This window comes from Zalophus californianus, chromosome 10, assembly GCF_009762305.2.
Source record: "Zalophus californianus isolate mZalCal1 chromosome 10, mZalCal1.pri.v2, whole genome shotgun sequence".
NCBI lineage: Eukaryota > Metazoa > Chordata > Mammalia > Carnivora > Otariidae > Zalophus > Zalophus californianus.
In genome coordinates, this window is record NC_045604.1 from 10,386,838 (window position 1) to 10,414,202 (window position 27,365).

The following is a 27,365-nucleotide window of genomic DNA, read 5'->3' on the forward strand; positions in this document are numbered from 1 at the left end:
TCCTAAATCTCCATCACCTTTTAACCCATCCCCTCCAAAACCATCAGTTTGTTCTCTATAATTAAGACTCTGTTTCTTGATTTCTCTATCTTCCCCCTCTCTCTTTTAATAGGCACTTCTCTACTTCCCCTTTGCTCATTTGTTTTGTTTCCAGAGAAAGTAGATTTCACAGTAAAGAATATTTACCAAGGGTAAAGAAAAACATTTCATATTAAAGAAATCAATTCATCAAGAGAATATAACAATTTTAAATGTTTATATACCTACTAGGAAAGCTTCAAAATACAGGAAGCAAAAACAGATGGGAGTACTGCACAAATTCACAATTATAGTTGGAGACTTCAATATCCGTTTCTCAATGATTGATAGAACAAGTAGACAGAAAGTCAATAAGGTTATAGAAGACTTAAACACCATCAGTCGACTTGACTTAATTGATGTCTATAGAACATTCCACCCAACAACAGCAGAATATACACTCTTTTTGACTATTTACCATGATCATGAACCATAAAACAAACATTTAAAAAATTTCAAAATGGGTGAAGTATGTTTTCTGACCACATGGAATTAAATTAGAAATCAATAATAAAAAAAAAATCTGGAACATCTCCAAATTTTGGGAATTAAGTAACAAACTTTTATTTATTTTTTTAAATATTTTACTTATTTATTTGAGAGAAAGAGAGTGTGCAAGCAGGGGGAGGGAGAGGGAAAGCAGACTCTGTACTGAGTGCAAAGCCCAATGCGAGGCTTGATCCCACCACCCTGAGATCATGACATGAGCCAAAATCGAGACTCAGACACTTAACTAACTGAGCCACCTAGGTGCCCCTAAGTAACAAACTTTTAAATAACCCATGAGTCAAAGAAGAAATCAAATGGGAAATTAGGAAGTATTTCATAGTGAGTGAAAGTGAAAACACAGCATGTCAAAATTTGTGGGACACCCTGAAAGTTATTTTTTTTAGATTTTTATTTATTTATTTGAGAAAGACAGAGATAGTGAGAGAGAGCATGAGCAGGGAGGAGAGGGAGAAACAGGCTCCCTGCTGAGCATGAAGCCCAACATGAGGCTTGATCCCAGGACCCTGGGATCACAGCCCAAGTCAAAGGCAGACGCTCAACCAAGTGAGCCACTCAGGCGCTCCACCATGAAAGTTCTTTAGAGGGAACCTTATAGCTTAAATGTCTATATTAGGAAACCAGAACAACTTCAGCTTCTACATTAAGAAACTAGAAAAAGAAGAGCAGACTAAAACCCAAGCAAAGGAAAGGAAATAATAAAGATAAGGTCAGGAATCAAAAAAATAGAAAACAAAAAGAAAGTAGAGAAAAGCAATGAAACCAAAAGTTTATTCTCTGAATCTCAAGAAAAGTTATAAACCTCTAGTCAGACTGAGTAGGAAGAAAAACAAAAAGAGAGATGACACTAATTATCAATACCAGAAATGAGAGAGAAGACATCACTGTAGATAATACAGACATTAAAAGAATATCAAGGGAGGGGTGCACCTGGGTGGCTCAGTTGGCTAAGCATCTGCCTTCGGCTCAGGTCATGATCCCAGGGTCCTGGGATAGAGCCCCACATCAGGCTCCCTGCTCTGTGGAGAGCCTGCTTCTCCCTCTGGCTCTGCCTCCCTCCCTCTCTCTCTCTCTCTTTTTTTAAAGATTTTTTTTTTTTAATTTGACAGAGAGACAGACAGCAGAGAGCAGGAACGTGAGCAGGGGGAGTGGGAGAGGGAGAAGCAGGCTTCCCGCAGAGCAGGGAGCCCGATGTGGGGCTTGATCCCAGGACCCTAGGATCATGACTTGACCAAAGGCAGATGCTCAACGACTGAGGCATCCAGGCGCCCTGTCTCTCTTTAAAATAATAAATAAATAAATAAATAAATAAATAAATAAATAAATAAATAAATAAATAAATAAATAAATATCAAGGGACTATTTTGAACAACTTTATGACAATAAATGATACAACTAGGGACAAAGTCCATTAACCTCAACCCTTACCAGATAACATACAAAAATTGACTGGTAATACATCATAGACCTAAATGTAAGAACTAAAGCTATAAAACTTCTAGAAGAAAACATAGTTCTCCTATGTTTCCATGTTTCCTATGTTCTTGACCTTGGGTTTGGCAAATTTCTAAATACACATGAAAAACATAAACTCTCAAAGAAAATAAATCAATAAATTGGACTTCATCAAAACAAAAGCTTTTGCTCTCAATTCTATATTCACTGTTATGAAAATGGAAAGGTAAGCTGCAGACTAGGAGAAAATTTTGCAAAACATATATCCAAAAGAATTAAGCCTAGAATATATAAATAACTCTTATAACTTACAAATAAGACAACCCAATTTCAAAAAAGTGAGCAAAAGATTTAAATAGACACTTCACCTTAGAAGGTACACACATGGCAAACATGTATATGAAAAAATATTCAACACCATTAATCATTAGGAAAATGCAAATTAAAACCACAATGAATATCATTGCATATCCACTACAATTGGGGTTTTCATGACACTGCTAGTTATAATTGGCAATCAGGCAGTTTCTTTCAAAATTAAACCACATCTACCATATGAACTCAATTTTTCCACTCTTGGGTATTTACTCAAGAGGAATAAAAGTTATTTCCTCACTAATACTTGTTCACAAATGTTCATATTAGCTTCATTTGTAATAGTAAAAACCAACCAACCAAAAACCCAGGTGTCCATTGACAGATACATAGGTATGAAATTTTGAAATATTGTTCATCAATAAGGAGCTGTCGTGGTGCCTGGGTGGCTCAGTCGGTTAAGCAGCCTACTCTTGATTTCGGCTCAGGTCATGGTCTCAGGGTCCTGGAATCCAGCCTGGTGTCAGGCTCCAGGTTCAGCGAGGAGTCGGCTTGGGATTCTCCCTCTCCCTTTAACCCTCCTCCACTACTTGCACACATGCTCTCTCTCTCTAAATAAATAAAATTATCTAAAAAATATTAGGAACTCTTGGGGTGCCTGGGTGACTCAGTCGTTAAGCATCTGCCTTCGGCTCAGGTCGTGATCCCAGGGTCCTGGGATCGAGCCCCACATTAGGCTCCCCGCTTGGCAGCGGGAAGACTGCTTCTCCCTCTCCCACTCCCCCTCCCCCTGCTTGTGTTCCCTCTCTCGCTGTCTGTCAAAATAAATAAATAAAATCTTTAAAAAAAATATTAGGAGCTATTGATACTAGCAATGGCAAGGAGATTCTGAGTGAAATAAATCAGACCAAAAAAATACACACTTATAATTCTATTTCTATAAAATTCTAGAAAATTCAAACTAACCTATAATGACAATTGTTGCTTGGTAACAGGACAGGGAGGCAAGGAACACCAAGAAACTTGAGGATGATGGTTATGTTCCCTCCCTTGTGGTGATGGTCTCAGCTGTATATGCATATGTCAGAACTCAGAAAATTATATAATTTAAATAAATAGAATTTATTTATTTTGAAATAGCATCTATATCTCAATAAAGTAAAAAAAAATTATATGGGGAAAAGTAATTTATAATAATTGAAAGAAAGAGAGAAAATATGGTTATCCTTAAAGGTAACTGAAGAGTCATAAACCAGGTAAACCCTAGTAAAGGTCTTAGTTAAACATGAAAACACTATGATTGGTTACAATATAGTGAGTCAGAAGAGCAGCAAACACATTTTTGTTTTACTCTGTCAGGTCAGCTTGCATAGTATCATTTCCTGCTGGGCACCCTGAGATCGTCTCTCTTTCCAGATTTCTGACTTCTTTTGTGTCCAGTGTTATCTGTTGTGTCCAGCATCTAGGAGATAGGTCCACTTGTTATACCTGTGCCCATGGAGGTCCAATCTTGGCTTCTACCCTCAAGGGTGTAGGAGGATTCAAGCATGCGAGAGGACTCTGGATCCTATTATATCCTTCAGAGTGGAAACTCCTAAAAGATAAACAAATCTCTCTCTCTTTTTTTTTTTTTTTTAAAGATTTTGTTTATTTATTTAACAGAGAGAGACACAGCGAAAGAGGGAACACAAGCAGGGGGAGTGGCAGAGGGAGAAGCAGGCTTCCCATGGAGCAGGGAGCCCGATGTGGAGCTCAACCCCAGGACCCTGGGATCATGACCTGAGCCGAAGGCAGATGCTTAACGACTGAGCCACCCAGGCGCCCCAAACAAATCTCTCTTGTTAAAGCCAGTCACTTTCCTTTGTAAGTATGGGGTGGGGGATGGGAGGCAGACACAGAACCCAGCCACACAATAAGCACTAAAATGAAAACACATTTTCATATTCAAGACAGGTGCAAATTCTAAGCACCAAAGAATTAAAGAAGGAGGATCGTAAATGATAGTGGTGGAATTTGAGTTAAGTCTTGGTGAGTAGGTAGGATTTATATTCTAAAAAGAAAGGAAAGGGCACGTGAAGAAAGTCACATAAGAGAAAAGAGAGCAGAATGTTTAAAGGACAGTAAGGGGATCTAATCCTAGTAAAGAGTAGTGGGAGATAAATTCAGGCAGCTAGAGTAGGTCAGATTAAACATGCCCTTGAAAATCAAGTGCAAGAATTTAGACTATTAGAGTTAAGAGATAGAAAGTTGCCAGACTTTAAGTAAAGTGATCATATAACTAACGTGGAATTTAAGCAAATATCCTGTTCTGAAAGCCAAGGAAGATGGAGTTCTGTGTTGGGCATGGCCAGTAGGGTTTAATTCTTCCCCACAATCAAAAAGCCATGTCAAAGTCATGTCAAAGGGTATGTTGTACTGGTAATGAGTCATATACAAGGCAACTATATCTATCAGCATGTACTATTTGTCTAGTCCTGACAAATATTATCCCAATTTCTATTGTACAAAGAGAGAAACTCAAACATCTGAAATGCCCGCTAGTATACACACTTATATAGAAGTTCCTGTTTCCGGTTCTGCCTAATTTACCCTGGCACCATTTTCCCAGAAGTCAAATATTTGATGTCTTGAAACAAATGTAGAACAGATTCCAGGGTGGGGCCTGTACAACCCAGTATCTACCATGTAGACTGTTTGGCTTTATCCATTTACAGTTTTCAGATATGAATTACTTCCTTGCCAAGACAACAGCAGATGCAAGGGAAGTAATCAAAAGCAGTAACCTAGGTAAAAGAGGTACAGTTGTGTGGCCCTGGGCAAATCACCAATTTTTCTGAGTCTTAGATTCTTCACCTATAAAATTGGGGCTGATGTTAAAACCATAGTGTTTCTTTAAGAAGCAAATGAGATAATATATTAAAAGGTGGCCCCTTGGGTTGCTTAAATAATTAAACAGTAACATATCTGGCTCTCAGCCAACAGAGATAATTAATGGTACAAGAGTCTCCATAAATCAATGACTGTCACAAGAGACCTTTTTTGATACTACCTTTCCTAGAAACTTCCCTTCTTAGTAAAAATCGGCAAGGCAGGTAACAGCCTCCCAAGCTGTGCTTGGCAGGTCAAAAGCGCCTCCTGGAGGAGACCTTAAAAACTGAGCGGGAGAAAATACATTCTTTGGGATAACATACAATCACAGTCGACCTGTTACATACAGATCACACACCAAGACAAAGCCAACCTCCTGAATTGTCAGCATTTTAAATTATACATGCCGTATAAAATTAGCAACAGGAACATAAATACCATTATGAAGACTGTTCAAGTGTGAATACCGGGCAATTACATATAGGAGGGGTAAGAGTTCCCTGCAAGTACGAAAGCTCATTCCATTTAAGTCTACATGGGATATGAAATGGTATGGGATACATAAGAGGATGAACGAACAACATTAAATCGGAGTGACTAAATAGAGAATCTAAACATAATCTGATATTTCCCTTATTTCTCATGAGTTCTCTAGAATATGCTGTCTAGGAGCAATACGATGCCAGCTACAAGTATAATTTAAAATTTCTACAAGTCGGGGCACGTGGGTGGCTCAGTTGGTTGGGCGACTGCCTTCGGCTCGGGTCATGATCCTGGAGTTCCGGGATCGAGTCCCGCATCGGGCTCTCTGCTCGGCGGGGAGTCTGCTTCTCCCTCTGACCTTTCCCCCCCTCATGTATTCTCTCTCTCAAATAAATAAATAAAATCTTTAAAAAAAAAAATTTCTACAAGTCACATTAGAAAGGTAAAGCAAAATAGATGAAATCAATTCTAATACATTTTATTTAAACCAGTATATCCAAATTCTTATTTTAATTTGTAATCAATGTAAAAATTATTGAGACATTTTACATTTTTTTATTTCATATTAAATCTTTGAAATCTGGTGTGTATTTTATACTTATAGCACATCTCAATTCAGACAAGGTACATTTAAAGACAGCACAGGTCTAGAAAGCAGGGATTCAAAATTAACATTAGATCCATACCATATAATTGTACATTATTTTGCATACTTATTTTTTACATTTTATTTATTTATTTATTTATTTATTTATTTATTTATTTATTTATTTATTAATTATTTATTTATTTGACAGAGAGAGAGAGTACAAGTAAGCAGAGTGGCAGGCAGAGGGAGAGGGAGAAGCAGGCTCCCCACTGAGCAGGGAGCCCGATGCCGGGCTCAATCCCAGGACCCTGGGACCATGACCTGAGCCAAAAGCAGACGCTTAACCAACTGAGCCACCCAGGCAACCCTATTTTGCATACACTTAAAGAAAAACAAAGCTTAAAATTCTGTTACAGGATATAAAATATTTTTGGCCAAGCTCTTTTGGAGCTTCTGCAGAAAGAGAAAGAATGATGGTAGTTATCTCAAATCCCCCAATATTTTGTTTGTGATTATAGGTTGAGATTTTTGTTGGAATATCTAAGAATTTCATTGCTTCTTTAGATGAATCTAAAATCTTTAATGAAAAGCATAAACTATGGTCATCATTAAGCTCCTACACTAGTCATGCTTTTATCATTTATTTTTTTAAAAAGATTTATTTATTTTAGAGAGAGAGAGAGAGTGTGAGTGGGGGGAGAGGGAGAGAGAGAGAATCTTTTTCCTTTAAAGATTTTATTTATTTGAGAGACAGAGAGTGAGAGAAAGAGAGAGAGAGAGAACACGATCAGGGTGAGGGGCAGAGGGAGAAGCAGATGGGGAGCCCGATGCGGGGCTCGATCCTAGGACCCTGGGATCATGACCTGAGCCAAAGGCAGACAATTAACCAACTAAGCCACCCAGGTGCCCCAAGAGAGAATCTTAAGCAGACTCCCCACTGAGTACGGAGCTGGATCTCACATCCCAGGAGATCATGATCTGAGCCAAAATCATGAGTCCAACTTGAGTCACCCCAGTGCCTCTTTATTATTTATTTCTTATAATTATCTTAAACATGTTAACCGTTCTTGACAAACATAAAGAAACCAAGAATGACATTTATATGGGTAATACAACAACGAGACTGCACAAGAGCCCTTATCCCTTCATGTTAAATTGTAGAAAAACACAATTATGGGTAAATAAGGGACCAGAGCATGTTACTAGTTTAGGCAATGTTTCTTGCTAGACTCTATTGGCATTTTAGGTGGGACAGTCCAACCAATTGCAGGATATACAACAACCTTGGTCCTAGCCATGAAATTTCAGTAGCATTTTTAGTCATAGCAACAGAATAAAAATTGCCCCCATGCACTCCCAAACTCCCCTTGGTAAGGCAACCACTCTCCTAGTTGAGATGCACTGCTTGAGACTTTTGTTAAAATCTGATCAGTTAAAAAGCACCTGTTTGGGGCACCTGGCTGGCTCAATTGGTGGAGTATGTGATTCTTGATCTTGAGGTTGTGAGTTTGAGCTCCACACTGGGTATAGAGATGAGTTAAAAATAAAATCTTAGAGGGGTGCCTGGGTGGCTCAGTCGTTGGGCATCTGCCTTCGGCTCAGGTCATGATCCCGGGGTCCTGGGATCGAGCCCCGCATCGGGCTCCCTGCTTGGCGGGAAGCCTGCTTCTCCCTCTCCCACTCCCCCTGCTTGTGTTCCCTCTCTCGCTGTGTCTGTCTCTGTCAAATAAATAAATAAAATCTTAAAAAAATAAAATAAAATCTTAGAAAAAATGCCTCCATGTTTAAAAATATTCTATATTCTGTATTTTGTAGTTTCTCTCATCAGCTAAAAGAAAGATTATAACATCAACCTAAAAAAAAAAAAGTCCCTATAATCCAAATGACTTTGCTTTATAGTTTGTTTGTCATTAAAACTAATACCACCTTAATGGACATCTCACATTTCTGAATTTGTATTTTTCTTCTTCCAAGAAGGGTTGTATATTGCTCTATTTCCACCTTCTCACATTTAAATTTAGATCTGAATAAATTGTATTGCTTTTCTTTGTGTTGATCAAATGGGCACATTTTGAATTATTTGGAATGGATGTAGGTTTTTTTCTTAATGAAAGAACATGTTTCTTTTTTTAAGACTGTATTTATTCATTTGAGAGAGAGAGTGTGTGCATTAGCTGGGGGGAGGGGCAGAGGGAGAGAGAGAAAGTGGGGAAGCAGACTCCCCACTGAGTGTGAAGCCTGATGCCGGGCTGAATCCCAGGACCTGAGATCATGACCTGAGCCAAAACCAAGAGTCAGATACTTAACCAATTGAGCCACCCAGGCACCCCAAGAACATGTTTCTTAATTAAAACATAGGAGAATATAGGTTCAGATGCCATACATAGGTGTATTAGGATAATAATTGTAATAAATGGATATCATCTTTGTGATGGCTGATGTCATTTACCCAATTATAATCAGATTTCTCTACAATAGAACAGTAAAATTACTTCTCAGCATTAACATCTACTGACTGTATGTTTGAGTACTCAGGTGAAGCACTAACTATATAGTCAGTGACAGTCATAAGGACTGAGATGTATGATGATATCAGTAATTATTTTTTAGTAGATCTCTTTTTGGATGCAAAAATTATCACTAGTATGCTTATGTATTTTTATAAGTGTATGCATGTGTATATATATCACAAGCAAATCTCTGTTGTGAGACTAAACTTTAATTAGTACTCTAGAGCAACGGTCGGCAAACTGTGACCCACAGGCCAAACCCAGTCTGCCACCCGTTTTTGTGAACAAGGTTTTACTAGAACACAGATATGCTAATTTGTTTACATTCATCTATGGCTGCTTTTGTGCTGCAATAGCTCAGCTGAATAGTGGTGATGGAAACCATATCACCTGAAAAGTCTAAAATATGTATTATCTTTTTACAGAAAAAGTTGCTGACCCCTGCCATAGATTAAAAGTTAAAAGTCAGCAGAAAATATGCACAAATAATTTTTCTTTTTAAAAAAGATTTTATTTATTTATTTGACAGAGAGAGACACAGTGAGAGAGGGAACACAAGCAGGGGGGAGTGGGAGAGGGAGAAGCAGGCCTCCCGCCTAGCCAGGAGCCCGATGTGGGGCTCAATCCCAGGACCCTGGGATCACGACCTGAGCCCAAGGCAGACGCTCAATGACTGAGCCACCCAGGCGTCCTTTTCTTTCTTTCTTTCTTTTTTTTTTTTAAAGATTTTATTTATTTATTTGCCAGAGAGAGAGAGTGTACAAGTAGGGGGAGCGGCAGGCAGAGGGAGAAGCAGGCTCCCCACAGAGCAAGGAGCCTGATACGGGACTCAATTCCAGGACCCTGGGATCATGACCTGAGCCAAAGGCAGATGCTTAACCGACTGAGCCACCCAGGCGCCCCAGTTTTTCTTTTTCTACGACTAGAATGGGTTCATGAAAGGAGATCAAGGAGATGGTAGTTTCTAGGATCAATATCTATTCCTTGTAAAAGGTGTGCATTTAGGACTAGAAAGCTTGACACTGTGTCATGTCAGAGGTGAAAAAACCTGGTAGAGTTATTTTGGTGAGATTTAAGAAATGTCTTTTCTAGAGAATTTTGAGGTGGATCTAATTTTTGGGATACAGATAATGACATTTTTTCAACATAGTTGGGAATAATGTCTTACTCCATGAGTTGAATGTGTTCATTAATATGTATAATAATTTCTTTTTTTAAGAAGATTTTATTTATTTGGGGGGGGAGAGAGAGAGAGAACGTGCGCACAAGCATGTGCTCATGTGGGAGGAGGGGCAGAGGAAGAGGGAGAAGCAGACACCCCACTGAGCAGGGAGCCTGACATGGGGCTCAATCCCAGAACCCCAGGATCATGACCTGAGCCAAAAGCAGATGCTTCACTGAGCCCCCCAGGTGCCCCAATATGTGTAATAATTTCACAACTATCATCTAACATATGAAAGTATCATAAGAGGCTGTCTATTGGATTGTAGTAGGACATTTTATAAGTCTATCATTAACTTTTATTTTTTTGCTGATTGTAGATCTCATACTCATAAAGCTCTGAGTAAAATATATGGTCAGTTCAGTCTGATTGCCTTGCAACTTTTGGCCAGTTTTTCAGAGACTATTTTGAAATGTACTTTTTAAATTGATTTTGGACTCCATCAACGATGAAATTGTTGTCCAATCTGAGAGATTTTACAAGGTTTCTATGTTATTTGGCTTAAGTGGGTGTCTATCACTATGATGGACAAGGATATAAGGAATGCAGTATTTTTACTTTGAATCAGGATAGAGTAACTGCATTAGACTTGCCTTTCTGCCACAGAAGAGTATAAAACTAGACAAACTACTTAGAGCAACTATTTTCAGGCATCAATAAATAAGCAGCACATGATTGTCATACTTGAGAACAAAACACACATGGTAAACTCCATAATTAGGAAGGTGAAACTCAAGTAAAGTAGTGGCCTTTCTGAGATGAAGATAGTGTTATCAGAGGTCAAAGTTACTGAAGTGGCTGGAATTTTGCAGGTTAGAATACCTGAGCTGTAGTGTGTGTGTGTGTGTGTGTGTGTGTGTGTGTGTGTGTGTGTGCATGCATGTTCATGTGTTGGGGTGGAGGGACACAAATGTGCCAGGCAAGTTTGCCTGCTGCAGGAGGAAGGGTGAAGAGTGATACTAAAAATCATGCAGTGCTAAGAGACATTGGATTTCCAGCCCAGCCCAAGAGCAGCAACTTCACTAATACTTTGGGCACTTAATTGAGAATCCAGAATCAAGCCCTAAGAGAAAGAACCATGCAAAAAAGTAAGAGGCACATGCTAGGGCCGAGTATAAAACCAAAATGGACACATGCTGCTAATAATAGTCCCAAGGCTAACCTAACAAAAGGACCCACCAGTAATTAATTTGCATAATGCACAGATGTAATACCCTTTAAAGGAAGACAACATAATCCAGACTCCCTATAATGTATTACCTACAATTAGCTAACATACAATTATTTATTATCAAACGTACAAAGAGATAGGAAAATGTGAACCAGAAGAGAGAAGTAGTCTATAAAAAAATTTCTGTGAGATTACCCAGATTTGGGGATTAGGAAAAAAAAATTAAGTAACATTCATTATTATTTTCAAGGACTTAAAGGAAGACATAGTCATAATGAATGAACAGATAAGGAATGTCAGTTTAGGGGAGGATCTCTGTGATCACTGAAGAGCTGGGTGTGTGGGCAGGAAGTCTTCACTGTATGGTGGCCCAGTGCGGGGACCCGGGAGGCTCGGTGTAACTCCGCACAGGAGTTCTGCACGCTCGGCCAGGGCTCCTTATGCTCATTGCCCCGCCTGCTGCCCAGAGACAGGACTGAGGCCTGGTCAACTGTCTCCTCGCCGGAGCCATGAACCAGTCCCGTGCTGGTGCCCGCCTGAGCATCGTGCTGGGACACCTTGGCCAGTGTTTGGCCAGGGCCGGTGTGACTCACCCCACTTCAGGGGCTGTTTCTCCTAACAGTTTCCATCCTCCACAATTCCAGTATACTCGGGATAATAACGTTCTAAGCCTAGAACAGAAACAATTTTATGAAGAAAATGGGTTTCTTGTCATTAAAAATTTGGTATCTGATGCTGATATTAAACGCTTTAGGAGCAAGTTTGAAAGGCTCTGCCAAGGGGAGGTGAAACCAGAGCAAATAATGATAATGAGAGATGTGTCCATTGCAAAATCAGAATATATGCCAAGTGAAAAGACAGTTTCAAAGGTCCAAGATTTTCAAGAAGACAAGGAACTCTTCAGATACTGCACTCTCCCTGAGATTCTGAAATATGTGGAGGGCTTCACTGGACCCAATATTATGGCCATGCATACAATGCTGATAAACAAACCTCCAGATTGTGGTAAAGGGCTCTTATTTGTTATGGAGAAGCCAAAAAAAAAAAAAAAAAAAAGAGAGAAAAAGAAAAAAAAATTTAGGGTGTTCTAACTATACCTGTGTGTATAACTGTTAAACTTTGATAAATAAATATATATGTCCTTTAAAAAAAAAAAAGGAACGTCAGTGTGTAAGTGAAACTTTTAAAGGAAAAGTTATCTGCCCCTCCCCTCTCTCACACAGGCACTCCTGCTCCCTCTCTAATAAATAAATATATCTTTTTAAAAAATATTCATTCTTAACTTTTTTTTACCTACAGTACCTCAAGTTGTCTGAGAATGTTAAAGTAAGTAAAAGATTTCTTCTCCACTTTTGTGAGAGAATAGATTTGTAGTTTTACAAAATCAGTTCTGGGTTGGTTTGAGTGAAATTATACCTTGTGAAATTCAAGAAAGGAAACCTTTTGTAGATGGAGCTGGGAGGCCAGAAAGGGGAGCTCTCAGGCCGCATTGCAACCCTCTGCAGACCCAAAAGGAAGAGATGATCTTGCATTCCCAACAGGAAGAAACCTACTTCACTATCCCAGTAGGAAAAAGGAGGATTTTCTCCTTGCCCAGTAAAGGCCCAGCCAATGAAAAACTGTCACAACTCAGCCAATGAAAAGCCACGACACTTCAAAGCCCCAGTTTACTCCAATGGACTTCTTGTTTATAACAGCTCCTCCCAACTCTCCCCTTTCCTATATAGAAGAGTGGTACTCTCCTTTGTTCTCTGGACTTGTCTATGGCTTTTGCTATAGCTCTTTTGTTCCAAATTGCAATTCCTGAATAAACACAATTTGCTGGAAAAATAATAAGCTCTTTTACTTTCAAGGTCAACAACCTCATGGTAAAGGAAGAAATGTAGACAGATCAAGTCTCTAGAATAGAATACAGCCATGTTACTTCGTTTGTGTGCCTTGCTGGACCACATCATCATTTAAATCAGCCTTGCTGTAGAGCACAGGCTTGAGTGAGGCAAATGGGGTACAACACAAGAACAGCCATAGGAACTTTTCTTTTTTTCTTTCCTTTTTTTTTTTTAAGTAATCTGTATGCCCAAGGTGGGGCTCAAACTCACCACCCTGAGATCAAGATTTGAATGCTCTACTAGCTGAGCCAGCCAAGCACTCCCAGACCTTTCTTACAAGCTCATAGCTACTGCATGGTGTTCATGAGGAAAACGCAGAATCAAGTACTTCTGGCATTTTAAGGAATTCCTGTAGAAATTCTTACTACATCCTTTAATCAATTCTATAATACTCTGATTCTGTTCAAATGGTTCACTTTCAGTGTAGGGAAAACCCAAAGATTCCTGTGGGAGCCTCTGCCATTATTTGTGCAGCCTTAGGTATGAACAAAATCTTTGTAATGACTATAAAGCCACCTCATTTTAACTTTTACTCCTTAGTCCTAGTTTTGTTCTCTGATGCAATGGAAAAATGGTCTGACCCTTCAGACCAAACCTCCAAAATGTGGAGATACACATTGTCTTCCCATGAGCCTCTGCTTCTTCAGAGTCATCTTCTCCAGAACTCCTCAACTTTCCCTCATTTTTTTTTTTTTTTTAGATTTTATTTATTTATTTATTTGACAGAGAGAGACACAGCGAGAGAGGCAACACAAGCAGGGGGTGCCGAAGGCAGGTGCTTAACGATTGAGCCATCCAGGCACTCTCCTCATTTCACAATCATCTTACTTTTCACCCCTCTTTCATGTAAGTTCATCAATGTTCCTCATGAAAAGTGACCCCAGATGTGTCCAAGCAAAAATTTTAAGGTTTTGGTACGGTGAATTACTAGGGTAAAGTGACATTCTGCTTTTTGGACTGCTCACCTCATCCAGCCCCTCGTCCCAGCCACCAGTTGCATTTGAAGTCTCTCATTTTCCAATGGGACAGACTAACGCGTAAAACTAGGATTAACCCACAGGGAGGGCACCGACCCGTCGCCACTTCCGGGGTCGAGCGGAGGATGGCGACGCCTCCGCTGCGGAAGGAGGAGTTAGGGGCGGAGCCGCGTTTGCGTGCCGCCTGAACGCGCAGGCGGACTTTGCGCATGCTCGCACGAGGGCGTCTCCAACTCCGCTTCAGGTGGCGCTTCGCTCGTGCTGTTCCCCAGTCGGGAGGCTGCGTTTAGAGTTGCCGAAAGATTGGGCGTTGGGCAGGTAAGTGCCGCTTCTCCTGTTCATCAGTCATTGCCAGCGTTCCAAAGTAGAACCTGAAGGGCTGTGCTAGGATTCACCCATGTTCTGCTGATATTTTCTCCTGATGTTCTGAAACCTTTATTTCTGGGAAAGAGGCGGAAGGGGTGTGAAGCTATGGTGGTTACCGTGGCAACTGCATAGCACCGACTTAGTTTTTGAGAATTTGGGAAGGGAGAGCTTCTTCTGTAAGGACTCTTTAAAATGTGCGTCGGATGCAGATTTAGGTGTTAACTTCAAACCCATGCTCCTAAACCACAGCATTTGATTTTAAAAGGTGTATTCTGGCTATAACGTGGAATAGCAGAATTTGAGGCGGGTTAACTAGTTAGAAAGCTGATTCAGTGATGGAGACACAGTTTGAAGATGTCCTGAACTAGGGTAGTAGTGGTGTAGGACTGCGGAGAAGAGGGAAAATTGGAGAAATTCCAGCAGGTAGTATCAGCAGGACCTAATAATTGACTGGATATGAGGGAAGAGGTACAAGGGCCCTGAGCATCTTGAGGATTAAGTCCACACTTAGCTGGGTATATGGCTCTCTTTCTAGATTCTTTTCCCGTCATCAGTTCTGTCTTCTGACCCCCTCCTCCACGCAGACCCAAGACTCTGTTCATGCCAAGTAGTTTGATGTTCTAGTTTCTAGCATATTGTCTTCACCTTTCTTACGACGTTGGGTCAGGTTATATAATTTAATTAAGTCCCTCAGTTTTTTCAACATGAAAATGGAAGAAAATAATAGTACTTTCCTCAGGATTTTTATAAGGATTAAATGAGATAATTTATATGCTTGGTGTATAGAAAGGGACCAATATATATTTACCACTGCTCCTATTATTGTGCTTGTATTGCTTTATTATTATGTGTCATTTTGCTGTTTCTTCCTCTAGACTTGAGTTGTGTTTTTTTTTTTTTTTTTAATTAAGGAGCATTATCTTATCTATCTTTGTATGTTCTTGTAACATAGGAGTAAAGATTAAAAAATTTTTTTGAATGGATCATTTATTTTGGCTTCTGCTGACATAATTTATTTCTTACTTTAAAGGAGCTACCTGATAGAATTGATTTTTATTGATCGGACGTTATTTACTAGATAAAAAGATGGCAGTTTTTCTGTATAACTAAGAAGACTGTGAGATAAGATGTACAGAAAGTAACTGATACTCTCAGTTTGGAACAGGTATGAGTGATTTCAGTGAAGAATTGATAAGGCCCAAGACAGAGGATGACCAGGAGGAATCATGTGTATTCTCTGGTACAGGAATGTCTTTTCCTTGGCTCCAAAAGCATATAGGGACTGTGGGTAAGTAAAATAATGTACAGCCATTTTAACTTTAATGCAAGGAGATGATAGGGTTCAATATGGGTACAGAGTGAATAACCAGGCTGATTTATTCAGTTTTCAGAATGGGACTGTATGAGGGTTTTTGAGGCTGTAAGCAAAAAAATCGTAAAAAGAATAGATCTTTTTTGCTACTTTTCGTTTGAACTAATAACAGTCTGTATTGTGGTAGATACACTTCTTTTTTCCTCTAGCAATACTTATATGCCTAGCATTGGCTAAATATTGGGGATACATAGGTGAAGAAAATATGGCCATTGAGGAGTACATATGTAGGAAGTGTTTTTAAGAAGTTTCTGTTGAGGGCGCCTGGGGGGCGCAGTCAGTTAAGCGTCTGCCTTCGGCTCAGGTCATGATCCCAGGGTCCTGGGATTGAGTCCCTCATAGGGCTCCTTGCTCTGCGGGAAGCCTGCTTCTCCCCCTGCTTGCCACTCCCCCTGTTTGTGCTCTCTCTTGCTCTCTCTCTGACAAATAAATAAATAAAATCTTAAAAAACAAAAGTTATTTATATTGAATTGCATTGAAATTATTCCCTTTTTTTTTTAAAGGTTTTATTTATTTATCTGACAGAGGGAGAGAGAGAGAGCACAAGTAGGCAGACAGGCAGGCAGAGGGAGAGGGAGAAGCAGGCTCCCCGCCTAGCAGGGAGCCCGATGCGGGGCTCAATCCCAGGACGCTGGGATCATGACCTGAGCAGAAGGCAGACGCTTAACCGACTGAGCCACCCAGGCGCCCCGCATTGAAATTATTACTAACAGAATTGATCTGTAATAGAGTTAAAAAAAAAGAGTATTTTCCCCATATACATATAAATATAAGCAAGTAAATATAAACAAGAATTTCTGTGGGGTATATTTCCTGTAAGAATATATAAAAGAAGTGGTTATCTGTAAATGGGCATGTTGGATGGTGTAGTTCTGGGACTATATTAGAACTGACGCTTATTGCCTTCAAATCCATCTCTCTTAACCTAGCCATCTTTCCCCTTGACTGAGATTCTTTAGCTCCTAGAACTTGCTCCTATTTCTTTATCTTTTAGTTTAAATATTATCTCTTTTAATCATCTCAGGAAATTAATCCTCAAATCCATGTGCTGGGCGTTTTAGAGATGAGGGAAATGAATTTCAAAGAAATTAAACTCTAAGGGTTGGTATCAGGAGTTAAACCCAGGTCTGTCGGATCTCAGAGCTTATACTTCCAATACCTGAAATATATTTTTAAAAATGAGATAATATATGTGAAGTTCCTAGCACAGAGCCTCATGCATAGCAAGTGTTGCAAAAATAAGTTTCTTTCCTCTCATTTTATTTTTGCTAACGAATGCACATGGTTTAAACATGGTTTGAATGGATGGCACTTAAGAGGAAGTGCTATTGGGTGCCTGGGTGGCTCAGTTGGTTAAGCGACTGCCTTCGGCTCAGGTCATGATCCTGGAGTCCCAGGATCGAGTCCCATATCGGGCTCCCTGCTCGGCAGGGAGTCTGCTTCTCCCTCTGACCCTCTTCCCTCTCGTGCTCTCTATCTCTCATTCTCTCTCTCTCAAATAAATAAATAAAATCTTTAAAAAAATAAAAAATAAAAAATAAATAAAAAAAAAAAAAGAGGAAGTGCTATTTCCGCCCATTGTAGGGAACTAGTAACTAAAGTTCCTGCTAGCTAAGACATGCTTGGGCATGTTTCTGTCATCAGTGTTCTATACAGAGCTTGTGTCAGTCTGAAAGCAGATAGGTATAAGACCAGAATTTACATGCTTACAAATGTTTCATAAGTTATGGGTAGCCTGTTAAACCCACAATACTTCATGTCTGCAATGAGAAAATAATTTCAGGTAATATTGACATTGTAGTAATAAATAACCGTAATAGGAAAACAGAATTGCCTAGCAATTTTTCTTTTCCTAGTAGATACCTTTCAGCGTTCTGAAGGGTATACCCCCTAGAATAAAAACTTTGAAGGCAGGGGCCAATCTGGATTAAAACTGTATGTTGAGTACCTAGAAAAGTACTTGGCTCAAAATAGTGCTCAAAAAATATTTGTTGAGGGCGCCTGGGTGGCTCAGTCAGTTAAGTGTCTGCCTTCGGCTCAGGTCATGATCCCGGGGTCCTGGGATCGAGTCCCACATGCCCGCTTTTCCCTCTGCTGCTCCCCCTGCTTGTGCTTGCTCACTCTCTCTGTCAAATAAATAAGTAAAATCTTAAAAAAATATATTTGTTGACTGACAAGTTTCCACATTCTTTCAAGGGCTTTAGAGATGGGTTGATGGCACTGGTTCTTTATTTTACCTCATTCCATGTCAAAATTTCTTTTCCTAGGCAATTACTTTTGAAAGTGTATCAGCAACAAATAAGATGATCTTTTGCTCATAAAAGAATGAAGTGAGAGATATTCCTGAGGTAACTAGGCTAAGTTGGAAGACAGAAGGGGGGAATTTTACAAGGATTTAAGGACAGTAAAGTCCAATTTCCAGTCTGAGCGGTGAAAACTTGAGATAGGTGGGAGCTTGGCCTGAGGTCGGTCCTCCTTTATGTGAATAAATGAGGTGTTAGAAAAGAGGTGTTTTGTCAGTTTTCTAGACTACCTCCCTGGTGTTGCTGCTGGTCCTGGGCAACTTGTATGTAAATCTTGCTAAATGCAGCTTCTTATTCAGAGAGCTTGGGGGGGCATAGTATTTTGCATTCCTGATAAGATCTCCAGTGATCCTAAAGGCTTTTGTTTCCAGGACCATACTGAATAGCAAGAATCAGAATCCCCAGGTGATCTGTATTTTTTAGTTTTACTTTGAGAAGACTAGTGTAGAGCAGTAGTCTTCAAACTTGTTTTGCTTGCTTTTCCTTTTTTTTTTTTAATTAGGTATTGCCTTATATGGTTTTAAGATGCCATCTAAAAATTGTATTGGAAATTTAATAGTTGCAAAAGATAAAATTCCAACATAGGTTGGCATTTTTAAATGAAATTAGTTTATTACTTTTACAAATATATCCAGTGGAATCTAAATAGCATAGGAATGTGATATGCCGTTCATCATCCATTTTAAAAATATTTATGAATAAGATCTTAATTGATGGAGACTTTATACTGTTATTTTCCTTTCATACTTTTATCTTTGCAATAAAACTGTATCTACATTCAATTATTTTTTTGTTAATATTCTGAAGGGCTTTATTAAAATTCTGTCTCGAGTGAGACATCTTGATTAACAGTTGTACACAGCTGATGAAAATAACGTAAGTATTAAAAGTTGTGTTAAAATTTAATTAAAAGTAAATTTTTATTTATTTAATAAAATAAATAAGGTTATCACTTTTTCCACTTATTTCATACATCTGTGAAGGCATGTTATGTGTTTCCAGAATGAGAAAAGATTTAGCTTCAGTTCTGTTTTGTTTTCATTGTGATGTAATTTTGAGAAACCTTAGTTATATAAGTAAGTAGATGACACTGGATAGAGTTTAATTATAGCAGTGTATCAGGTTTTTGAATTCTTGAATCACTCATGAAGAAATTGCATAGTGATCTATTATAAAGAATTATTAGGTCCTTCCACACTTTTTTTTTAAAAGATTATTTATTTGAGAGAGAGAGCGTGTGTAAGCTGTGGTAGGGGGAAGGAGAGGGAGAGAGAATCCCAAGCTGACTCCCCACTGAGCACAGAGCTGGACATGGACGCGTTTGTTTCAAGTGAAGCTAGCTTTGATATTGGGATGGGCTGAGTAAGTAATAACTACTGTTCCACTCGTTAAAACTTCTGCTTATCAGGGTGCCTGGGTGGCTCAGTGGGTTAAGTGGCTCAGTGGGTTAGGCAAATGCCTTTGGCCCAGGTCATGATCTTGGGGTCCAGGGATTGATCCCTGCATCCTTGGGCTCCCTGCTCAGCGGGGAGCCTGCCTCTCCCTCTCCCCCTGCCCCTCGCGCCCTGCTCCTGTGCGCACTCTCTCCTGCACGCTCTCTCTCTCTCTCTCTTTCTCTCAAATAAATAAATCTTTGGGGGAGAAAAAAGACTACTGGAAATAACAAGGGAAAGAACTCTGTAAAAAAAAAAAAAGGTGCTTATCAAAAATCAGTTTTTTAAACTTGAATTGCAATCACTATGGGTAAAGACTCTTCTCTTTATAATCTATAGCAACTGGAGGGAAAAAGGAGAAGGATTTTGCTCAGACAACAAATGCTTGTTTGAGCTTTATCCAAGAAGCGCTGCTGAAGCACCAGTGGCAGCAAGCTGCCGAATTCATGCACAGTTACTTCCAGATCTTGGAAGATTCGGATAGCCACAAGAGGCAGGCGGCCCCCGAGGTAAGTGTCGGGCGAGTCAGCTGGAGGCCGTCACAGATAGAGGAGTGTTTCTGCCTGTGGAGCTCCACCCTGAAGAGCTTTTGCAGAATCTCAAATTGATTTTCTAAAAGCTACTAAAAGTAGTTTTGAGTGGAGAGTTTGTATTGGGATGTTGTTTCTCGGACTTCTTTTTACTTAAAAGGATTTTAAAGGAAACTCAAAATAGTTTGAACTCTTGGATTCCCCACTATTCCTTCCTTCCTTCCTTCCAGTAATTCTTCCTTCTTTCTCCATTTCATTATTTTCCCCTCCCTATAGGATGTTTCCTATCCTACAAACATGTTATTTCTTCCATCTTAAAATCGTCTCTTGACCCCCACTTCCTCCACAGGTGTGTCCCAGTTTTCCACTTCCGCTTTCAGCAGAAGTCCTTGAAAGAATGTGTATACTCGTTCTCTCTAAACCCTCTCTAGTTAGGGTCCCCCGACCACCAGCATGACCATTTCTTCCAAATTACTTTGTCAAGATCAATGGTGCGCAGTTCTCAGTGCTCGTATAACTTGCTCTGTCAGCAGGATTTGAGACAGTAGATCACTGCCTCCTGTGTGATAAACTGTCTTCATCTGGCTTCCAGGACACTACAGTCTCTTGGTTTTCTCTCGCCTCACTGGCCTTCCACAGCCTCCTTCTGTGAAGGCTCCTCTTCTCCCTGGCCTTTTGACTTGGCAGTTCCCCAGAACTCAGGCCTTAGTCCTCGTCTTTATTTGAACTCACTCCTGATGAGCCCATTCAGTTTCATGGCCTTAAATTTAGCCTTAAATGGATGATTCCCATTTGTATATCTGTGACCCTGACGTCACTTCTCGTCTGTGTTCCTGTTTCCAGCTGTCTATTCCACATCACCGCTCGGGTATCTAACAGCCCTCTCACACTAACATATCTAAAATGGATCTTCTGGGGCTCCTGGGTGGCTCAGTCGGTTAAGCGGCTGCCTTCTGCTTGGGTCATGATCCCAGGGCCCTGGGATTGAGCCCTGCATCGGGCTCTCTGCTCAGTGGGGAACCTGCTTCTCCCTCTCTGTCTGCTTGCCTCTCTGCCTACTTGTGATCTTTCTCTCTCTGTCAAATAAATAAATAAAATCTTTAAAAAAAAATAAAATGAATCTTCTGATCTTTACCATCAAACCTAATTGTCCTCAACTCAGGTGACGGTTATTTTTTTTATTTTTATTTTTATTTTATTTTTTTAAATTTTATTATGTTAATCACTATACATGACATCAGTAGTTTTTGATGTAGTGTTCCATGATTCATTGTTTGCGTATAATACCCAGTGCTGGGCACCTGGGTGGCTCAGTTGTTTGGGCAGCTGCCTTTGGCTCGGGTCATGATCCTGGGGTCCTGGGATTGAGCCCCGCATCTGGCTTCCTGCTCAGTGCAGAGCCTGCTTCTCCTTCTCCCTCTGCCTGCCACTCTGCCTACTTGTGCTCTCTCGCTGTCTCTATCAAATGAATAAATAAAATCTTTAAAAAATAATAATAATAACACCCAGTGCTCCATTCAATACGTGCCCTCTTTAATACCCATCACCACACTAACCCATCCCCCCACCCCTCTCCCTCTAGAACCCTCACTTTGTTTCTCAGAGTCCATCGTCTCTCATGATTTGTCTCCCCCTCCGATTTCCCCCCCTTCATTTTACCCTTGCTACTATCTTCTTCTTTTTTTTAACATATATTGCATTATTTGTTTCAGAGGTACAGATCTGTGATTCAAGTCTTGCACAAATCACAGCGCTCACCATAGCACATACCCTCCCCAATGTCTATCACCCAGCCACCCCATCTCTCCCACCCCCCACCACTCCAGCAACCCTCCGTTTGTTTCCTGAGATTAAGAATTTCTCATATCGGTGAGGTCATATGATACATGTCTTTCTTTGATTGACTTATTTTGCTGAGCATAATACCTTCCAGTTCCATCCATGTTGTTGCAAATGGTAAGATTTCATTCCTTTTGATGGCTGCATAATATTCCATTGTGTATATATACCACCTCTTCTTTATCCATTCATCTGTCGATGGACATCTGGGCTCTTTCCACAGTTTGGCTATTGTGGACATGGCTGCTATAAACATCGGGGTGCACGTACCCCTTTGGATCCCTACATTTGTATCTTTGGGGTAAATACCCAGTAGTGCAATTGCTGGATCGTATGGTAGCTCTATTTTAAGCTTCTTGAGGAACCTCCATACTGTTTCCCAGAGTGGTTGCACCAGCTTGCATTCCCACCAACAGTGTAGGAGGGTTCCCCTTTCTCTGCATCCCCACCAACATCTGTCATTTCCTGACTTGTTAATTTTAGCCATTCTGACTGGTGTCAGGTGGTATCTCATTGTGGTTTTGATTTGTATTTCCCTGATGCCAAGTGATGTTGAGCACTTTTTCATGTGTCTGTTGGCCATTTGGATGTCTTTGGAAAAATGTCTGTTCATGTCTTCTGCCCGTTTCTTGATTGGATTAATTGTTCTTTGGGTGTTGAGTTTGGTAAGTTCTTTATAGATTTTGGATACTAGCCCTTTATCTGATATGTCATTTGCAAATATCTTCTCCCATTTTGTCGGTTGTCTTTTGGTTTTGTTGACTGTTTCCTTTGCTGTGCAAAAGCTTTTTATCTTGATGAAGTCCCAGTAGTTCATTTTTGCCCTTGCTTCCCTTGCCTCCGAGGTCACAGAGGTAGCTGCCTGTGTTCTCCTTTAGGATTTTGATGAGCTCCTGTCTCACATTTAGGTCTTTCAACCATTTTGAGTCTATTTTTGTGTGTGGTGTAAGGAAATGGTCCAGTTTCATTCTTCTGCATGTGGCTGTCCAATTTTCCCAACACCATTTGTTGAAGAGACTGTCTTTTTTTCCACTGGACATTCTTTCCTGCTTTGTCAAAGATTAGTTGACCATAGAGTTGACGGTCCATTTCTAGGCTTTCTATTCTGTTCCATTGATCTATGTGTCTGTTTTTGTGCCAGTACCATACTGTCTTGATGATGACAGCTTTGTAATAGAGCTGGAAATCTGGAATTGTGATGCCACCAGCTTTGGTTTTCTTTTTCAGCATTCCTCTGGCTATTCGGGGTCTTTTCTGGTTCCATACAAATTTTAGGATTATTTGTTCCATTTCTTTGAAAAAAGTGGACGGTATTTTGATAGGGATTGCATTGAATGTGTAGATTGCTCTAGGTAGCAGTGACATCTTCACAATATTTGTTCTTCCAATCCATGAGCATGGAACGTTTTTCCATTTCTTTGTGTCTTCCTCGATTTCTTTCATGAGTATTTTATAGTTTTCTGAGTACAGATTCTTTTCCTCTTTGGTTAGATTTATTCCTAGGTATCTTATGGTTTTAGGTGAGATTGTAAATGGGATCGACTCCTTGATTTGTCTCTCTTCTGTCTTGTTGTTGGTGTATAGGAATGCCACTGATTTCTGTGCCTTGATTTTATATCCTGCCACTTGACTGAATTCCTGTATGAGTTCTAGCAGTTTTGGGGTGGAGTCTTTTGGGTTTTCCACATAAAGTATCATATCATCTGCAAAGAATGAGAGTTTGACTTCTTCTTTGCTGACTCAGATGCCTTTTATTTCTTTTTGTTGTCTAATTGCTGAGGCTAGGACTTCTAATACTATGTTGAATAGCAGTGGTGATAGTGGACATCCCTGCCGTGTTCCTGACCTTAGGGGAAAAGCTCTCAGTTTTTCCCCATTGAGAATGATATTCACTGTGGGTTTTTCATAGATGGGTTTTATGATATTGAAGTATGTACTCTCTATCCCTATACTCTGAAGAGTTTTGATCAAGAAAGGATACTGTGCTTTTTCTGCATCTATTGAGAGGATCATGTGGTTCTTGTTCTTTCTTTTATTAATGTATTGTATCACATTGATCGATTTGTGGATGTTGAACCAACCTTGCAGCCCAGGGATAAATCCCACTTGGTTGAGGTGAATAATCCTTTTAATGTACTGTTGGATCCTATTGGCTAGTATTTGGTGATGTTCATCAGGGATATTGGTCTGTAATTCTTTCTGATAGGGTCTTTGTCTGGTTTTGGGATCAAGGTAATGGTGGCCTCATAAAAGGAGTTTGGAAGTTTTCTTTCCATTTCTATTTTTTGGAACAGTTTCAGAAGAATAGGTATTAATTCTTCTTTAAATGTTTGGTAGAAGTCCCCTGGGAAGCCATGTGGCCCTGGGCTCTTGTTTGTTGGGAGGTTTTTGATGACTGCTTCAATTTCCTTAGTGGTTATAGGTCTGTTCAGGTTTTCTATTTCTTCCTGGTTCAGTTTTGGTAGTTGATACATCTCTAGGAATGCATCCATTTCTTCCAGATTATCTAATTTGCTGCCATAGAGTTGCTCATCATATGTTCTTATAATTGTTTGTATTTCTTTGGTGTTGGTTGTGATATCTCCTCTTTCATTCATGATTTTGTTGATTTGGGTCATTTCTCTTTTCTTTTTAGTAAGTCTGGCCAGGAGTTTATCAATCTTATTAATTCTTTTAAAGAACCAGCTCCTAGTTTCGTTGATCTCTTCTACTGTTCTTTTGGTTTCTATTTCATTGATTTCTGCTCTGATCTTTATTATTTCTCTTCTCCTGCTGGGTTTAGGCTTTATTTGCTGTTCTTTCTCCAACTTCTTTAGGTGTAGGGTTACATTGTGTATTTGAGACCTTTCTTTGTTTCTTGCGAAAGGCTTGTATTGCTATATACTTTCCTCTTAGGACTGCCTTTGCTGTGTCCCAAAGATTTTGAACAGTTATGTTTTCATTTTCATTGGTTTGCATGAGTTTTTTTTAATTCTTTAATTTCCTGGTTGACCCATTCATTCTTTGGTAGGATGCTCTTTAGCCTCCATGTATTTGAGTTCTTTCCGACTTTCCTCTTGTGATTGAGTTCTAGTTTCAAAGCATTGTGGTCCGAAAATATGCAGGGAATGATCCCAGTCTTTTGGTACTGGTTGAGACCTGATTTGTGACCTAGGATGTGATCTATTCTGGAGAATGTTCCATGGGCACTAGAGTAGAATGTGTATTCTTTTGCTTTGGGATGGAATGTTCTGAATATATCTGTGAAGTCCATTTGGTCCAGTGTGTCATTTAAAGTCTTTATTTCCTTATTGATCTTTTGCTTAGATGATCTGTCCATTTCAGTGAGGGGGAGTGTTAAAGTCCCCTACTATTATTGTATTGTTGTCGATGTGTTTCTTTGCTTTTGTTATTAATTGGCTTATATAATTGGCTGCTCCCATGTTATGGGCATTAATACTTATAATTGTTAAATCTTCTTGTTGGATAGACTCTTTAAGTAGGATGTAGTGTCTTTCCTCATCTCTTATTACAGTCTTTGGTTTAAAATCTAATTTGTCTGGGGCACCTGGGTGGCTCAGTTGGTTAAGCGACTGCCTTCGGCTCAGGTCATGATCCTGGAGTCCCGGGATTGAGTCCCACATCGGGCTCCCTGCTCAGCAGGGAGTCTGCTTCTCCCTCTGACCGTCTCCCCTCTCATGCTCTCTCTCTATCTCATTCTCTCTCTCTCAAATAAATAAAATCTTTAAAAAAAAATCTAATTTGTCTGGTATAAGGATTGCCACCCCAGCTTTCTTTTGATGTCCATTAGCATGGTAAATGGTTTTCCACCCCCTCACTTTCAATCTGGTGGTGTCTTTGGGTCTAAAATGAGTCTCTTGCAGACAACATATCAATGGGTCTTGTTTTTTTTTATCCAATCTGATAGCCTGTGTATTTTGATTGGGGCATTTAGCCCATTTGCATTCAGGATAGCTATTGAAAGATATGAATTTAGTGCCATTGTATTGCCTGTAAGGTGACTGTTATTGTATATTGTCTGCGTTCCTTTCTGGTCTATGTTACTTTTAGGCTCTCTCTTTGCTTAGAGGACCCCTTTCAATATTTCTTGTAGGGTTGGTTTTGTGTTAGTAAATTCCTTTAGTTTTTGTTTGTCCTGGAAGGTTTGTTTTTTTTTTTTAAGATTTTATTTATTTATTCATGAGAGACAGAGGGAGAGAGAGAGATAGAGAAGCAGAGGGAGAAGCAGGCTCCCAAGGAGCAGGGAACCCGGTGCGGAACTTGATCCCAGGACCCTGGGACCATGACCTGAGCCGAAGGCAGATGTTTAACCATCTGAGCTACCCAGGTGTCCTGTCCTGGAAGGTTTTTCTTTCTCCTTCTATTTTCAGTGAGAGCGTAGCTGGATATACTATTCTTGGCTGCATATTTTTCTCTTTTAGTGCTCTGAATATATCATGCCAGTCCTTTCTGGCCTGCCAGGTCTCTGTGGATAGTCTGTTGCCAATCTAATGTTTCTACCATTGTAGGTTACAGATCTCTTCTCCCGAGCTGCTTTCAGGATGTTCTCTTTGTCTCTGAGACTCGTAAGTTTTAGTGTTAAATGTCGGGGTGTTGACCTATTTTTATTGATTTTGAGAGGGGTTCTCTGTGCCTCCTGGATTTTGATGCCTGTTTCCTTCCCCACATTAGGGAAGTTCTCTGCTATAATTTGCTCCAATATACCTTCTGCCCCTCTCTCTCTTCTTCTGGGATCCCAATTATTCTAATATTGTTTCATCTTATGGTATCACTTATCTCTCCAATTCTGCTCTCATGATCCAGTAGTTGTTTATCTCTCTTTTTCTCAGCTTCTTTATTTTCCATCATTTGGTCTGTATCACTGATTCTCTCTTCTGCCTCATTTATCCTAGCAGTTAGAGCCTCCATTTTTGATTGCACCTCATTAATAGCCTTTTTGATTTCGGCTTGGTTAGATTTTAGTTCTTTTATTTCTCCAGAAAGGGTTTCTCTAATATCTTCCATGCTTTTTGCAAGCCCAGCTAGTATCTTTATAATCGAGGTGATGGTTATTTTATTATCTAAACCCTGGGGCCAGACTCTGAAGTTCTCTTTCTTTCATAACCTGTATCAAACCATGAAGAAGTCCTTTTGGCTCTACATTCGAAATTCAGTCTCGGGGCGCCTGGCTGGTTCGGTTGGTTAAGCATCTGACTTCGGCTCACATCATGATCCTGGGGACCTGGGATTGAGCCACACGTTGGGCTCCTCGCTTGGCTTGTCCCTTTCCCTCTGCCCCTCCCCAACTCATGCACTCTCTCTCTCTTGCTCTCTCTCTCAAATAAATTAAAAAAAAAAAAATTCAGTCTGAATACGTCTCACCACCTGAATTGCTTGCTCCACATTGATCCAAGCCACTGTCCCCTCACTTAGATGACTGTTTGCCCTCCTGCACCCCTAGTCTCTTTTCAACATAGCA

General features: G+C 39.9%; 2 protein-coding genes across 3 annotated transcripts in view; both read left to right on the top strand.

The window, feature by feature from the left end:
* The first annotated feature begins 11,649 nt into the window (after positions 1–11,649).
* On the top strand, positions 11,650–15,041 carry LOC113932647 (phytanoyl-CoA dioxygenase, peroxisomal-like). The gene is made up of 3 exons (XM_027611939.2): positions 11,650–12,203; positions 14,148–14,382; positions 14,966–15,041. The coding sequence occupies exons 1-3, from the start codon at positions 11,708–11,710 to the stop codon at positions 15,039–15,041; spliced, it is 807 nt and encodes a 268-aa protein (XP_027467740.1). The 5' UTR covers positions 11,650–11,707.
* Positions 14,282–27,365, top strand: part of TAF1A (TATA-box binding protein associated factor, RNA polymerase I subunit A) — a 37,228-nt gene continuing 24,144 nt past the window's right edge. For both annotated transcript variants that reach the window (XM_027614237.2, XM_027614238.1), the window contains exons 1-3: positions 14,282–14,382; positions 15,586–15,718; positions 19,878–20,047. In XM_027614237.2, coding sequence (XP_027470038.1) covers positions 15,598–15,718; positions 19,878–20,047 — 291 coding nt within the window. In that variant the 5' untranslated portion in view covers positions 14,282–14,382; positions 15,586–15,597. The remainder of the gene's footprint in view (positions 14,383–15,585; positions 15,719–19,877; positions 20,048–27,365) is intronic.